This window comes from Petaurus breviceps, unplaced genomic scaffold (genome assembly GCF_028583685.1).
Source record: "Petaurus breviceps papuanus isolate PSGF00001 unplaced genomic scaffold, PetGlider_PUasm1.0 689, whole genome shotgun sequence".
Taxonomy (NCBI): domain Eukaryota; kingdom Metazoa; phylum Chordata; class Mammalia; order Diprotodontia; family Petauridae; genus Petaurus; species Petaurus breviceps.
In genome coordinates, this window is record NW_027186458.1 from 11,778,925 (window position 1) to 11,794,916 (window position 15,992).

Consider the following 15,992-nt stretch of genomic DNA (forward strand, 5'->3'; position numbering starts at 1 on the left):
TAGATAGATAGATAGATAGATAGATAGATAGATAGATAGATAGATAGGTAGATAGATAGATAGAGATAGACAGACAAACAGAAAAATAGACAGATAGACATACAGACAAATAGACAGATACTCTATCCTTAAGATACCAAATAGGAGCCTCACTTATCAATTAAAGGAGACATCTCTAAGCAGCTATTGGGATACAGTGAAAAAATTAATAGAGACCTTTTTAGAAGATAACCATTAACATCCAGATTTATCTTTGATCACCAACCAAAATAATCCCTGCCCACAAACAACAGATCAGCAAAGGTTTAATTTGATCTGGGTGTCCTGAAATGTACTGGAATGGAAAATAACTAAAGTCTGAGATGACTTTGGCAACTAGTGTCTAATTCATGAGCAGAGGGTTTGACTAGAAGCCCTCCCTCTGGTGGCAGGGGACAGGACTCAGAGCTCTCAGTACATTTGATTAAGAAACATTTCTACAATGCCCCCTGTTAACAAGGAATGATAATAGGTGCTATTTACAAAAGGAGAAAAAGCATGCTATGGTCCACAACCATCATCAGTGCTTGCTGCTTGATATAAATAAAGGCTATTCTGTGTTCAATGGTGTAATTTATGTTTCTTATTCATATGCTTCGTTATCTTTATAGCTCTTCAATAAGAGAAGTCTGCTGTAACGGATAAAGGGTTGACCTTACAATCAAGAAGAAATAGGTTCGAATCACACCTCTGATGCACACTAGCTCTATGACCCTGGGCAAGTTCCATAACCTCTCATTTCCCAGGCCACATTGCAACTTGCAGAATCATTGCAGATCTGCACTGGCATCTGGAATGTCCTCACTCAGCTTTCCTACACCAGTGAAATTATAGGTAGAATATAAAGCAAACAGAACAGGTTTTTCCTTGAGATTATCTAGCTTTACAGTCCTGGTATAAATCCGATGTGACCAGACTGAACTTTTACTTAAGATTAATTTGGTCTCTTTCTTGATATGTTTGTCAACATTGTGTATTAGTTAGAGTTCCTTAGGTCTACAGTTTCCTCACTCAACTTTATTCCTCCGTGCACTGGGTATCAGGATGATTTCATAAACATAGTCTGGAAAAGTTACTTATTACTTTTTTTTCCTTAACCAAAAACAAAACAAAACAAAACAAAACAAAACAAAAAAACAAAGAGTAAACCCCCTACAATTCCATTTGACTTAGGTTGCCTTATACACTTTAGGGGTATGCATGTGGCTTATTTCATTTCTCTTGAAGAAAACCACTGTTGATGTTTTTGTGTATTGTATTTATTATTTATTCTTTAGTTCCTATTTTTTTAGATGAGCATATTCTATTTGGTTTGTGCTCATTCACTTAATTATCCTTTTAGTTTTGCTGGCACATAACTGGGTATTTTATTTTCTATCTTCTGTCCATCCATTGAATTTATTTTTTTCTTTATTTCTTTTTGCTTTGCAGTCAGTGGCCTCATTCTTATTTTTTTTTACATTTTTCCAATTTGGCTTTCTTTTCTCTTTAAATAAAACTGCCTATTTAATTGACCTTTTAAAATAGCTTTTACTTTTCATTACATGATAAATATTTTTGTTTTTCAGTTTTCTTTGTTTATTAATTTTTCAGTCAGCATTTCCACTTCATGTTTGTTTTGAGATACAGTAAATGATTTGCTGATTCTCTTTTTTTTCTTGTGTCCTCAATGCATCAGTATTTCATTTTATCTCTTTAAAAAAATGTATGCTAGAAACTAAGACTTAAATGCTCTAAATCACTAATAATTTGAAAAATGCATATTAAAACAACATTTGAGGTATTGTCCCTCACCCTTCTGATTGGCTAATATGAGAGAAAAAGAAAATGACAAATGCTGGAGGGGTTGTGGGAAAATAGGTACAGTAATGCACTGTAGTTGGAGCTTTTAAGTGGTTCAAGCATTCTGAAGAACAATATGGAATTACACACAAAAAACTACAAAGTTTTGCATGCCCTTTGACCCAGCAATACTACTACAATGTCTATAGCCCCCAGATTAGAAAGAGAAAATGGACTGGGAAACTTGTACAAACTGATGCAAAGTGAAGTGAACAGAACTAGTAGCACAATCTACATAATTACAATTGTAAAGATAATGAACTTTGATGGAATTAGTGATTAATGTCCACAATCACCCACTCACATGAGTTCCAAAGGATTCATGATGAAACATGGTACCCACCTCCAGACAGACTGCTGATGGACTCAGAGGGCCAATAGCAGCAGCATATTTTCTTCTTTGATTTTTGTCTTGGACTGTAGGTGATGTAGTCATTTGTTCTGCATGGCTACACATATTTGTAAGAGGTTTTGTTTTTCTTGACTTCTCATTGAGCAATAGAGGGAATGGGGAAGGAAGAGAATTTTGAAGTGGAAAAAAAATAATTAAGTCTTGGTACTTAAGAGAAAACTATGTGGCAGAGGGAATAGAGCACCAAGTCTAGAGTCAAGAAGAAGTTCAAATCCGGTTTCAGATACTCATTAGCTGTATCAGCCTGGACAAGTCTCTTACCCTTTGTTTGCATCAATTTCCTCCTCTGTAAAGTGGGGACAATAATAACACCTACCTCCCAGGTTAGTTGTGAGGATCAAATGAGATAACCATTAAAATCATTAAATTAAAATAAAAGCAATATATATATGTATATATAAATATCAGCTAATATTATTAAAATATTTTTAAATATGGTCTACTCAGGATGTTTAACATGTAGGTCTTTCCACATACATTCATGAGTGCTTTATGCCCACAAAGAGTTTTTTTTTTCCTGTTGGTTTTCAAAGGTACTTTATGCTACTACCATATATGTATATACTCTTTGATTCCCTTTTATCAATCCCCAAAGTTGATATGTCCTTGTGTATATAGGTTTTCCCCTTAATCTTCTATGGAGATCCTCAATTTCATTATTGCTTATATTTGAATTAGATTTGGCTAAGTCTGAAAGAGGGTTAATCACGTACCTAATAGTTGTTTTCTTACTGTATAGGTTTTCTTGTCATTCAGTAGCTTTTATTTTGGATACTTAAAAGTTATGTCATTGAATTCATATGGAGATTTAATAACAATATTGACTTATCATCTTGGTACCTATAAACATCATATAGTTTTATTATCTACCTTAACCATATCTATCTGTTTCTGTTACCTTGAATGACACCATACCAATATGGTTCTTTTTAATTGAATTGAATAGAAATGAATTCTACACCAATTGTTAATTTTAATTCTGTATGGATTTTTATATTCTTAAGGGTAACTTTTTATATTGAAGAAATTGTTGGATTTTACTCTTTAATGCATTCTGACACTTCCCCCAAACATATGGGTAAGAAAATATGGTTTACATTCATGGTCATTATTAATAAATTTGTTTTTTCCTCTATGAAAATATTCTGGAATATTTCTATACCTCTTGCAGAACATTTTTTTTGCTTTTTTTTTTGGAGGGCAGTTGGGTTAAGTGACTTGGCCAAGGTCACATGGCTAGTTTTTTTGTTAAGTGTCTGAGAGTGGATTTGAACTCCAGTCCTCCTGACTTCAGAGCCAGTGCTATATTCACTGCACCACCTAGATGCCCCTAGAATAATTTTTTTTAGTAGGAGGAAATGGATACTGAGCATCTGTAATTATTTACATAAATTCCTGGAGATGAGGGATTGTTTTATTTATGTCTTGATATCTCTGTTGTTCAATACAGTTCCTGACACAGCTCTTAAAAAAAACCATTTATTTATTTGTTGATTAGTCTTCATGGCTATACATGTGGTATGTATCAAAATAAATTTACTAGGATTTGATTCAGTCAATTCTCAACTAATCTATGCACACCCTTTAAGCTAAAACAACCCCCCCCCAAAAAAAAAACAAAACTCTGGACAACTCATTATGAAAGAATGTTGCTCCCTTAGGAATAATAACTGCCATGTATGTTTTTCATGACCCTTGGCAAATGTAGCCTTCTTGGAATGCTTGGGTGAAGTTTTACTGCTAGTGAGATGGAATGAATTGTGCTTTGACTAGAGTCCAAGAGCCAATCCATCAACTTGGAGCTATAAAGTCATTCTGGATTGTTCTTTATTTTGATGCTCTCACACATCTATGGTCTGATCACTGTGTATAGATGGAGTCATCTATTAGCAAAGACCTTAACCAATCACCATTTTCCCATCATGTGTTTCTTTTATTTACATTCTCCCCAAAAAAATACCTTGGAATGGAGGAGACATCCCACAGTGCAGGACCATTTAGGTTCCTTGCCTGACTGTCAGTGAAATGCACAGACAATCTATCTCTCATTCCTTACTCTCATGATAAGACCACTCCACTCTGCAGTGCTCATGCAGCTCTCCAATTTGCTATTTTATACCACCTTCCTTAAGGAATTTCTATTGATCGTGTGCTGAATTGCTCCTACTCCCTTTCATGGTCTTTTGTCTTAAGTCTTGGAGACTGTAGTAGTTCATGTTCCTCAGGCATATAGCATCACCTGAAGAATATAAGTGTTTAAAAAGATAAGCCTTTGTTTTACAGAGAAGCTTGGCATCATAAAAATACTTTGAAATTTCCAAAATGCAATCCAACCCAATCTTTTCCTACATATACTGGTTGCATCAATCCATGGAACATTGCAGAGTTTCCTAAATGAAACTAATAATCATTCAAAAAATTTTCCTTTTAATTATCCTCGCTAGCAATGTCAGGCACATGAAGAAAGCTTGTTAGCCAGGTCATGATATTTTTGTGGGTGGATAATGTTTACAGCAACTCCATGAGTGAGAGAGTGTGCATGTGTGTGCACATGCCCATGCAGGCAAAAGGATGCATTTCAGATGCTAGGAGAGGACAGTAATTCATGCCAGAATTTAACACAATTATTCCTTTTATGGAAGAAATGTAATCCTCAATCCACTGTCAGTATTCTGGAATATCAGTGTTTCAAAGTATGGATAGCTACATCTTACCACTCTAAACTTGAACAGGTCATTTTTCTTCCCTTTACCTCAGTTTTCCCCTCTGGAAAATGGGAAGTATGAATTCAATGGTCTCTAATACTCCTTCCAACTCTAACAGTCTTGGATTCTGTATTATACTTCTTATTGGCACAGTCTAAACGTATTCCAAATGGTGTCCCTGAACTGAATCCTTTATTCTGCCCTTCTCCCATGGTTTAGAGCTAGTGGAGTTTAACCCATATATCCCTTATTAGAATCATGCTTTTAAATGCATGAAGTAAAACACAGAATTTCAAAAGAAAACATTTATATTAAAATGCAGGTATCAAAGTGTTAAAAAAAAAAAGTTCATGAATCACATGTTGATCCTCCAAAGGCTGCTCATTGGCTCTGATGTATAGGTGGGGTCATGGTACTGTAAAAGACCTGGGGAGATGGTGCGTGTTGTACCAATTCTAATGCTTCTCCCTCTAAAATCATAGAGTCTTATAGTCTCTAATCTTTCAGTGATTTTCAAGATGGTAGTTGAATATTGTTTCTAAAAGCTTGTTTATTTATCCTAATGTTTTTAATTTACAAGCTCATAAAGATTTGAATAGATGAAAGAATGACCAAATAGGTAGGTAGATAGACATCAATGTTTCCTTGTCCAGCATTTTTTTCTTTTTTGTGGTACAAATAAGGTCTGAGATTTCTGTCCCTCCCGCCATTCCTTTGATATTTTCCTTCCCTTTGCACAGTGTGTGAATCAGTCCCTCAATGTCGTCACAACTGAAGTGCTTTCATCATGGATGTTTCCTCTTTATAGTTGATCCTATTTGGCTGCTATGCACATCTTTGTCAATTCTACTATCTACATAAGTATCTCAGGGACTGTGATGTTAGCTCCAAGTGTGGTGGTTCTGTTATCTTTGATGGAGAAAAATTGTTTGAGATGGACTTTTTTGGCGAACGTTTTCCTTCTTTTCAGTTTGTAGTTCTCTTTCTATTTGCATCTTTGAATGCCCTTGGAATGAATTTATTTAGCTGAATATCTTGTCAAGCTTTCCTTATTGTTTTTTTTTACTCTCATTTCTTCTTCCTGGTTTGTGAGCTGGCTCTCTATATAACTATTCATTATCCTTTTTAAGATTTTACAAGTTTATTGTCTAATATGCTGTTGCCTTTTATAACTATTTCTTCATCAAGCAAATAAGTCATGTGTTTGTTAATTTGATCCTTTGGGTCTCCTTATTTGGGCAGTTAAATTACATTGGCTTAACTTCTGGGTAAAATTATAATAGATGTTAATGTTAATTCTATTGGCCATTTTTCAGGGGTCTTTTAATTAATTGTTTAAATAAATCACGATTAAATCCTTTTTTTATTTGCCCATCACATTTTTTTTATCATTGCTCTTTTTAGAGTTTCTTTTTTTTTATTTTTACAAATCCTGATCTTAGTTCTGATGAATATATGGTCACTGTATAGAGAAAATGAAGTAAATTCGAGATAACTCACATATCAGTAATATGTCTTTTCTGGTCTGTTAAAAATCGTAGTCAATTTCATACTTTTTAGTATGATTTGATGCTTTCCAGTCAAGCTCCTAATCATTCATTTTCTTTTAGGAACAGAATGGGAAATAAAATTTATTTTTTCCCAATTATATCTAACAATTCACTTTTCTAAAGAAAGTGTTCATAATATAGGGATGTGAAATTTCTGTGTATTCTATATGTCTTTAGTCTCTCTCATTCCATACTCCTGAGTCACACTTTCATAAATGTTTCTCCCCATTTTCACCTGTCCCAGGAAATCACCAACTATCAAGTGTATATGATAATTTTATTTGGACAACTTTACTAACATTGAACCAATCCTACATTTTTGTATGAATCCAAGTTTGTCATTGGGTATACTCATTGTATTTGTGTTACACCAATCCCTTTGCCATTATTCAATATGTTCACCCTTGTATTTACGAAGATGTTTTTCTATACCTTTTTATTATCTGCTTTCTCTCTCCCTGGGTTAGCAACTGGGATGACATGAGTCTCAAAGAAAGAATTTGCTTCTAACTCTTTTCATTTTATCCCTTTTTAAAAGTGATTTATGTATAATTATAATTAATTTTTATTTGAATGTTTGAATAAATTCACCTTGAGATCCACCTGAGCCTCTTTTTTTCCTTCTCTTTCCCACCTTTGGGAGAATCATTATGACTTGTTCAGTTTCTTTTTGTGAGATCAGTTCATTTAAAGTCTATATTTCTTGATCTGTTAATTTGGGCATTTTATTTTTTGTAACCATTCATCCATTTCATTTCATTTTAATTTTCAGTTTTATTAGCATGTAATTGTACAAAGTATCAGCTTTCTTCAGAGTCATTCCTATTCAACTCCCATAACCTTCAACTCTATTGTCTATCAGGCACTCACTGGAGCATTCACATTCTTAGCTAAGAATTGCTGTAATTACTTTGATTCCTCTGGCTGAAAACAAAGTTCTCTACTTCCCATTTGCCCACTTGCTTGCTCTTCCATGCCTGATTTCTCTGTATTCTCTCTGTTACCTTCATATCCCTCCCTATCCAATCATGACTATTCCTTATGCCTAGAATGAACTCATAGCATCACAGACAGTTTTTGTTATTAGGCAGTTTCCTCTAGCTTGCCAGTATCCTGAGGGAATCTCACAGCCTCTCATCCCCTCTTCTCCAACTGTTTCAGTCCTACCCATCTTTGAGGGCTCAGTTCACATGTCACCTATGCCAAGGAAACTTTCCTGAGTGTCCCTGTTCCCTTGACTGAATATGGCCTCTCCTTTCTCAGATTTCCCATAGCACTTTTTGGGACCTTCTGCTTTGTACCATCTCCATCTCCTCTTCTATCAAATTCCACTCTGGATGTGTGTCTCCATTATTAGAGGAAAAACTTCTGAAAAGCCAAAGACTCTGGACAGTTTCCATCTTGATGTGGGGCTTTTCCTGTTCTCTCACTTATTAGTATTTTTCCTTGAAAACATTTTGTATTTATTTCATTTAGATGGTGCATTTGCTTCTCTATGTACATGTTTCCACAGAGTAGAATGTAACTTCTTTGAGGACAGGGACAGTGACATTTTTCTAGCATAGTGCCTGGCACATGTTAATAAGTACTTGTTGAATAGCATTAATAAGGTAATAATTGTTTTGTAAATTGAATGGAAGTACCAAGGACACTCACAGATCAGACATCCCATTGGTCTTTATGTATCAAACATAATCTCTCTTTTAAATCAGGGAATAATCCTTGACCTTGTAAGAGGTTTTAAAAAGAGTCTCTAGACAAAAGATACTTGGAAGAATTAACTTCAGGTAATTGCTACTATGACATGGAGACTGGAAATGGATTGAAAGTGGGCTTTTGACAGAGGAATGAATGTCAGAGCTGTGCAAGGTCCAGGGAGACATTTTCCATGTCCTGTGCTCCCTCCTCTCTCAAAATTGGATTGAATATTGGTAAAGTGATTTACTGTTGAGTGTGACAGTGTGCATGAGCTTGGTTCTTTATACCACCTCCAGGTTCAAGAACTCAGTGAAGATCATAATAATCCATCTAAGGATTTCTCTCATTTTTTATGGAACTCAGTTATTTTTAAGTTGTTCCTTCCCACACCAGAGCCTTGAGCTGGCCATGCAGATGAAAAAGAGCTTAAGAACAGAGTCTCTAAGAAGGACAATAATGATCACAAAGGCCCCCCCTCCCCAACACTGTAGGAGAGGTGTGGCTGCCTATGATCAGGCTACCAACCTGGAATAGTCCAGTAGGTTAGATCTCATATCATATCAACATTGACTATTTGGGATAAGCAACTGAGATCATTAGTATTAAAGTCTGACAATCAATAGGCTTCAGAAATTGTCCTGGGTGAGTCAGTAAACTGTGGGCAGGTTTCCAGAATCAAATTTTGGAGACTTCCTTTTCTGATTTGGGTACATTTGAGAAAGAGAGATAACTAAGGTATAAAGTTGGAAGGGATCACTGAGGCTCAGTACAGTGAGATTAAGCAACCCCCAAGTAAGGTTATATAAGAATAGGTTTTATTTTTATTTTTTAAATTTTTACAAATTCTGCTTTTTATGCTTATGAATAGATGGCCTCTCCCACTAGGTTACATGGTCAATAAGCCTTTAGGTTCATTAAATCAGGAATTCTCAAGAGACCTTCACATGTATACCACAGACTAGCAATAGTATAAGGGACTGTATCTTCTTTTCTGTTCCTAAGAGCGTCTAGCACAGTGATGGGCAGAACTATCCATAAATACTAACTGAATTAAATGGAATTGTTCCTGCATTTCCCCTGTTTCCCACTGGCCCTCCACCATCATTATCCCACATTAGGAAGGGTTGCTGCTCACCTTTCGCACACCTAGAAAGCTGCCCAAAGGCATCTTTGCCCAGACATCCTCACTTCCCTCACCTGCCCACCCCACATGCATGCTATAAGAGAAATGGGAGCTCCTTCTCCACATCACAATCTCCCTCCCTTTCACTGGGGCCACTGTGCCACACTCCAGCTGGCCCTCATAGGACCTTATCTTGATCATCATTTCTAACCTCATGGTCCGCAGAGGTGGAAATGCCCACTTCAAGAAGGCAAAGCCATACTGTTGGGCAGTTGGTAAGCACCTACTGAGGAACTGTGCCAGGAACTGAGGGTGATGTGTGTAGAAAAATAAGGACTCTGCCCTTTCCTCCTCAAGATTACAGTCTAGCATAAGGAAAACAAAACATAATATGCCTCTTCTGGGCCTGTACCCAGGCCTTGCTTTGCTTCTTTAGGTTACCTTGCATGAAATCTAAGATAAAGGATGCCCCCCACACCACATCAGACCTTGCCCATCCTGTGAAGGTTGGTATTGTTAGTATACTTGGTCTTGGATTTCATTTTTCACCTGTCTATTTTCTGCATATTTCCCAGGACAGCCCGCTGATCTTACAGTCTGACAGAAATGTTACCCTGAATGCCCGGAATGCCCTGGGGCAACTCACTGGCCAGCTGACTGTAGGTGAGTGCCACTGTACCCATGAAGACCTTCCTCTCTGGCTTTTGTTCCTACCTTTCTAGAATGTTGGCTTATATCTGAAGAAAAAACCAAACTAGCAAATGGGCCAGGCATGCTGTGTCCCAGATTTGTGATTCAGGTGAAGGAGACTCTTATGGACAGCTCATGACCAGATGGGGAATGACTTCGCCTTTCAAAATTTCTCCTTTTTCTGATCATGATGATGATGATAACTGGCATTTCCATAGCATGCGAAAGCCTGCGATACCCTTGACAAATATCGCTATTTGATTTAATCCCTGGGAGGTGAGTGCTCTCTCTCCCATTTTATAGGTGACGATGCTGAGATGAGCAAAAACTGAGTGACCTGCCCACGTTCCTAAAGCAGTCCGTGTCTAAGGTTGGACTTGAACTCAGGTCTTCTTGACTACAGCTCCAGAACCCTATCTATTGTACCAATTTGTAGCCTTTTGGTACATGCATTAAAATCTCCATTTACAAGTGAGGAAACCAGTGGACAAAGGTTAAGTGATTTCCTCAGAGACACACAGCTAGAAATGTTTGAGAAGGATTTCAAACTCGGGTCCTTCTGGCCCTAAGTCCAGTACCCCAAGCACTATGCCACCCATGAACCATCATGGTGCTGTGTGAGAAAAAATGGCTGGAGGCACAGTGTTGCCTAATGTAGCTTAGGCTATCCTGGAAACAACAGTGTGTAGCAGCAAGCACCCCAGCATCCCCAGGGTGGCTGCCAACACAGGTTCTCAGATCTGCTTTTCTAAAGGAAACCAACTCAAAATGGGTTAAGAATCTCGCTTTAACCAAATATATGCCATTAGCCTAGTTCAGGGGAAAAAGGTCAGCACCCCAAACTTCAGAGAATACAGAGGTTACAAGCAAACAAAAAATACAAACATATATGCAGACAGGCCTCCAACTGCCCAACCATTTCATTGATACCTAGTCAGTTACCAGAGAGGGAAGCATCAACATCTGGGTTCTCAAAGCCGGGGAGCTCTCAATGTCTGCCCAGAGTCTCGTCTGGTCAAATCACACAACACTTCTCAAAGTGAGCCCCAAAGCAAAGCCTCACAATAGAGCTTACATAGCCTTCTCCTGGCTCAGAGAATGTCACTACCCTCTTGACCCACTGCTTAATCACACAAACCCACAAAGTGTCTCCTGACAAGCCTCCCACCACAGGCTACAGGTGCACTTAATCTAGGGGCAGGGAAGATCTTACACAATACAATCTTAGAAAGATGGCAACATAAATTTACATTTTCATTATACACTGGCATTCACCAGACAAGCCTAGCCCACAGCACAGAACCAGGGGATAGACTCCACTCCTAAAGTTCCTTGGCCAACTTTCCTGCCTCTCTGAAGGGACACAGTCTAAAGCACAGGAAGTCTGGGGTTCCTGTCCAGAACAGCTCTGAAAGACTGACTCGAAAAGTTTTTATTACATCTAAATGTTAGGGGGCCTAGCTCTAGGAAATGCATTGACATCTTCAAGACGTCCAATCAGATTTCCTTTGGAGACTCCTGGGGTCCCAATGGGAAACATTTGCCCTTCCCCTTCCCTTAATTCAAGTTTTCCCCCCCTCTGGGTACCATCTCTTGTTTACCCTGTCTATGGCTTCTCTGTGTAGAGTTTTGTACACGTCTCCTCCATCAGCCTGTGAATTCCTTTAGAACGATGACCTTTTGCCTTTCTTTGAATTCCTAGTGCTTAGCACAGTTTCTGGCATGTGGTAGGTGCTTAATAAATGTTTGTTAACTGACTGACTACAAGAATTCATTACTTACCTTTTAGAGAAAAATGTTAAACAAATTTAGAAAAATTATTGTTGTACTTTCACAATAGTAGTTGTTAGCCACTGAACTCACTCTCTCAGAATGAGACCACCTACATCCACCCTTTGATTCTAGGGGCTCTTTGATAGGTTGGTTGGGTCTCTCTGACTTTGTTTACTTGACACCCCATTCTAGCATATTCTACCTTTGTTAACTTCCAATGACCCAGTATCATCTAATCACTTACCATCACTTAGCTTCTTGTGATGAATCTTTACTAAGAAGATTTAACAAAAACACCTCAGGACAGTCTCCCCAATATATCATCAAGGTCCATGGAGCAGGTGTGCTCCAACTTTCCCAGGGCAAACTTTTGAATTTGCCCTTTCAAGTTCACTTCCCAAAGTGGTGTAACCAGTGGCTGGAGGAGTGGCTACACTTCTTTGCTCATACTGTGCTGCCTCTACCAAGTTCCTCTTCAGGTGCTTAGCTATGGTTTCACCCACTCTCACCCGGGTGAAAATCCTGATGTGGAGTCCAGCAGCCAGAACCTGATCTTACCCATTCATTCTGATCTTGTTCTTGGAGTGCTACACCATGGTCTCGCATCCTTGCTGTTACCTGCTCCTGCTCCCAGCCCCTGGACATACTCTTAAAACCTGATGTTGTTTGGCGGTCTCCACATCCAGCTCCTCAGAAAAATCCCATTGTAAATTGTATATGTTAATAGGAAATTCTTAAAGTGCAGAGCTATGCCAGCTGACCTTGACTTGGCTTGGCTTGACAACTTCTTATCAATCCAACTTTGATTGAATAAGGTAGGTATCAGGTACCATATTCCAATGGATTTTATGCAGAGGTACACTGGTGAATGTTTAATGACTAGCCCACCAGGAAAAGACATGTAAACATGACACTCTTTTAGGTATAATTTACATTATTAACATTTTTTCCATTACTATCATAACAGCAACAGTAATAATAAAAGCTAATAATTGTATAGTCCCTACTCTCTGTCCAGCACTGTGCTAAGTTCCTTTACAAATATCTCATTTAATACAAAAACCCTGCAAGACAGGTGCTAATATTGTCCCCATTTTATAGTTAAAAAAAAGCTGAGGCAAACGGATGTTAAATACCTTGCCCTGGATCACACAGCTAGTAAGTGTATGAAGTTGGATTTGAACTCAGGTCTTCCTGACTCCAGGTCCAGCACTCTAACCACTGTACCACCTGGCTGCCTCAGAATTAAGCAATCAACAAGACATTAAATCAAACCATGATTTGTAGTGCATGCTGATTTCCAAGGCATAATGTTCACAGGGAAAATCGAATAAGGATTATAATATTGCATCTGGCTCTAGCACACTCCTGTTCCATTTCACAGAATCTGAGGGCTAATCATTAGCTTAACTTTACCCCCATGTATTAGGACTTCAAGCTTATCTACCTGGATTCCTCAGCTTGGGTCCTCTCTGCACATGGATTTGAGATCAATGACTCAAGGCTCCTCTTCTGGCTTTGGGTTCTTGCATATTCTTCAGTGTCTCACCACTCTGGTTCTTTCATTGCAGCTTCTCTCTAGAATATATACTTGATTGGGGGTTAGAAAGTAGACAGTTTTCTCCTTCCCACATCTTTTATTATTTTAAACCCTTTTAAATTAGACTTGTGATACATTTGGTAAATGTGACCTTATCAGTTTTCATTAGGACACAAGCTACTCCCTGCCAAGAGCAAGTCATTTTTTGGCTCTAAGTCCTGGTCCAGACCTTCTAGTTCCATTCTCAAACTGTCTTCATGGTCATGTCTTCAATTCCCACCGAGTTTTACCTTCTATAATCTTTGCCTTCAATAAGCAGAATTGAAAAACACCACCTGTGGCCCTCCTCCAAAGTCTTTACTTTCTTTCCCAAGCCTTAATTTTTCCACTTTTTCCCAGATCCCTTCTCTCAGAATCATGTGTGCCCTCACTGAGGCAACTGAAGTGAGAAGTGGTAATCTGCTCTGAAAGCTCTTAGAATTTCCTCCCTATTGATATTAATGGATATATAATGTGCTGTTTGAATACCCCTGAGGAAGGAACCACTACTCTCCATTATTTTTTCTTCTTCTTCTGACCCTTACTCAGTAACCTCTCACCTATCCATTACAATCTATGCCTTTGCTCCATCATTCTTTGGAGGGCAAGCAACTGCTTCCTCTTCAGAGCCTAAAGCTCTTTTTCCCTTTGGAAAAGGTTTTATTCTTATTAATATGCCAATTGTTTTTCCCCTCCCTTTCTTGCCTATGTGACATTCTCCTGCTCTCCACCCTCCTGAGAGAAGGATCCCTCCCCCAAAATTTCCAATACTTTCTCCCCATCATTTTTCCATTTTTTAATTTGAGGAGAGGGAGTGCATTATTATCCTTGTTAATTTGGGGTGTGAAAATTCTTTGTTCAGAACCCTTCACCCATTCCACTCTGAAGCTCATAGACTGGACCACAACAAATCCAAGTGTAGCCCAAGCTCCACTTAATGGTTGTATTTTGGGTCCTCTTGGTTTAGAATATAAGTCAATGGTTACTATTCCTCTTTGGAACAGCACCCATCAGGGTCTTCCCCTCCCAGTCTGATTTTTTTTCTAATTAGGGGCACCATCCCTTTACTCACTTCTTAAAGAGGACTATTCACTGAATGGGCATTACCTCGTTCAAAGTGAGAACCTGAAAAGACCTTAGCCTAAAAGGGCCAGGGTCTCCCAATGCCTCCTGGGTCATCTCCAGTCATTCTAATGAATATCTGGTCACTGGACCCAGGTGGTTCTGGAGGACAAGGTGAGGCTGATGACCTCGCACAGCCCTCCCTCACTGAAATCAAAGTCAACTGTAAGTCATGTCATTATGATCCTGGTGCTATGGTCCACTTCGAGAATGAACGACAAAGACAACCTCAACTTTTCTTCTAGGAAGGAAACTAAGCAACATTTGCAGAATTTATAGGAATCACCTGGCAATGACAAAAACGTAGACTTGCACACCAAACATGAATGTGCTACACACACATCACTGATGGTGAAATGAATGAGACATCTCCATACTAAACCCATACACATAAATACAGCACATACACACACGACTGATGACAAATGAGAGATATCCATTCTACACACAAATACACACCGTATATTCTAGTTTGGACAACAAGCATCATGCATCCACTTAGCTTCAGGAATGTAATAAGATCTATGTTTAAAAAAAATAAAAGACTCAACTATGCAAAGCAATCAAAGGGCCTATGAGACCAAAGGGAGAAGGTAAAATGGCAACTGAATGGAAGAGGAAAGGCAAAATCAGCAAAAATGTGTACTTTATCATTACAGTCCTTGATGCAGACACAAAAGAAGTGGGAAAGCAAGGAATAAAAGAAAGATATGGAAAAGAGGTAGCCTACACCAAATATGTACAGAGGATATAACTGTTGTGGGTGGCTGTAGCGGAAAGCACCCCGGTGCCCCCAGGGTTTGCCACCACCACAGGTTCTTGGATCTGCTTTGTTAAAGGAAAGCAACTCAAAATGGGTTAACAAGCTTACTTTTATCAGTCAGACATATATCGTTTACCTTGTTCAGGGGAAAAAGGTCAGCACCCCAAACTTCAAAATATATAGACAGAATTATCAAGACATTAACAGATCAAGTAGACAGCTTTCCAAACTGTCCAACCATTACATCCATACCCAGTCAACATCTGGGTTTCCAAATCTGGGCTTTTCAAAGCCGGGGGACTCTCAACAACGGCTTCCCAGAATTCAGATCAAATCACAGAACACTTCCCAAAGTGAGTCCCAAAACAAAGCTACACATCAGGGCTTATATAGCCTTCTCCTGGCTCAGAGAATGTAACAACCTTATTGACTCACTGGCCAATCAAGAAGTATCTACTGAAAAACAAGCCTCCCACCCCAGTCTCCAGGTGCACTTTAGCCTAGGGGCAGGGAAGATCTTTAAATTTGCATTTCCATTACAGTGGCACAATTGGCAGATCACTGAATGAGCAATTCTTAAGTGATCTTAAAAAGAAGATCATATAAAAAGTGTGTGTGGGGGGAATCTTAGAATGGTCATTGCAAAAAAAACACAAAAATTCAAGAGGGTATCAATAACTAAGCTCATTTTAAAGA

The 15,992-nt window shown here is 38.4% G+C and overlaps 1 protein-coding gene across 1 annotated transcript in view; it reads left to right on the forward strand.

Annotated features, from left to right (window-relative positions):
• SGCZ (sarcoglycan zeta) overlaps positions 1 to 15,992 on the forward strand; it is a 382,372-nt gene that overhangs the window by 333,190 nt on the left and 33,190 nt on the right. Inside the window, 1 exon segment of the mRNA XM_069104984.1 lies at positions 9,945 to 10,036. Within this exon segment, the coding sequence (XP_068961085.1) occupies positions 9,945 to 10,036 (92 nt within the window).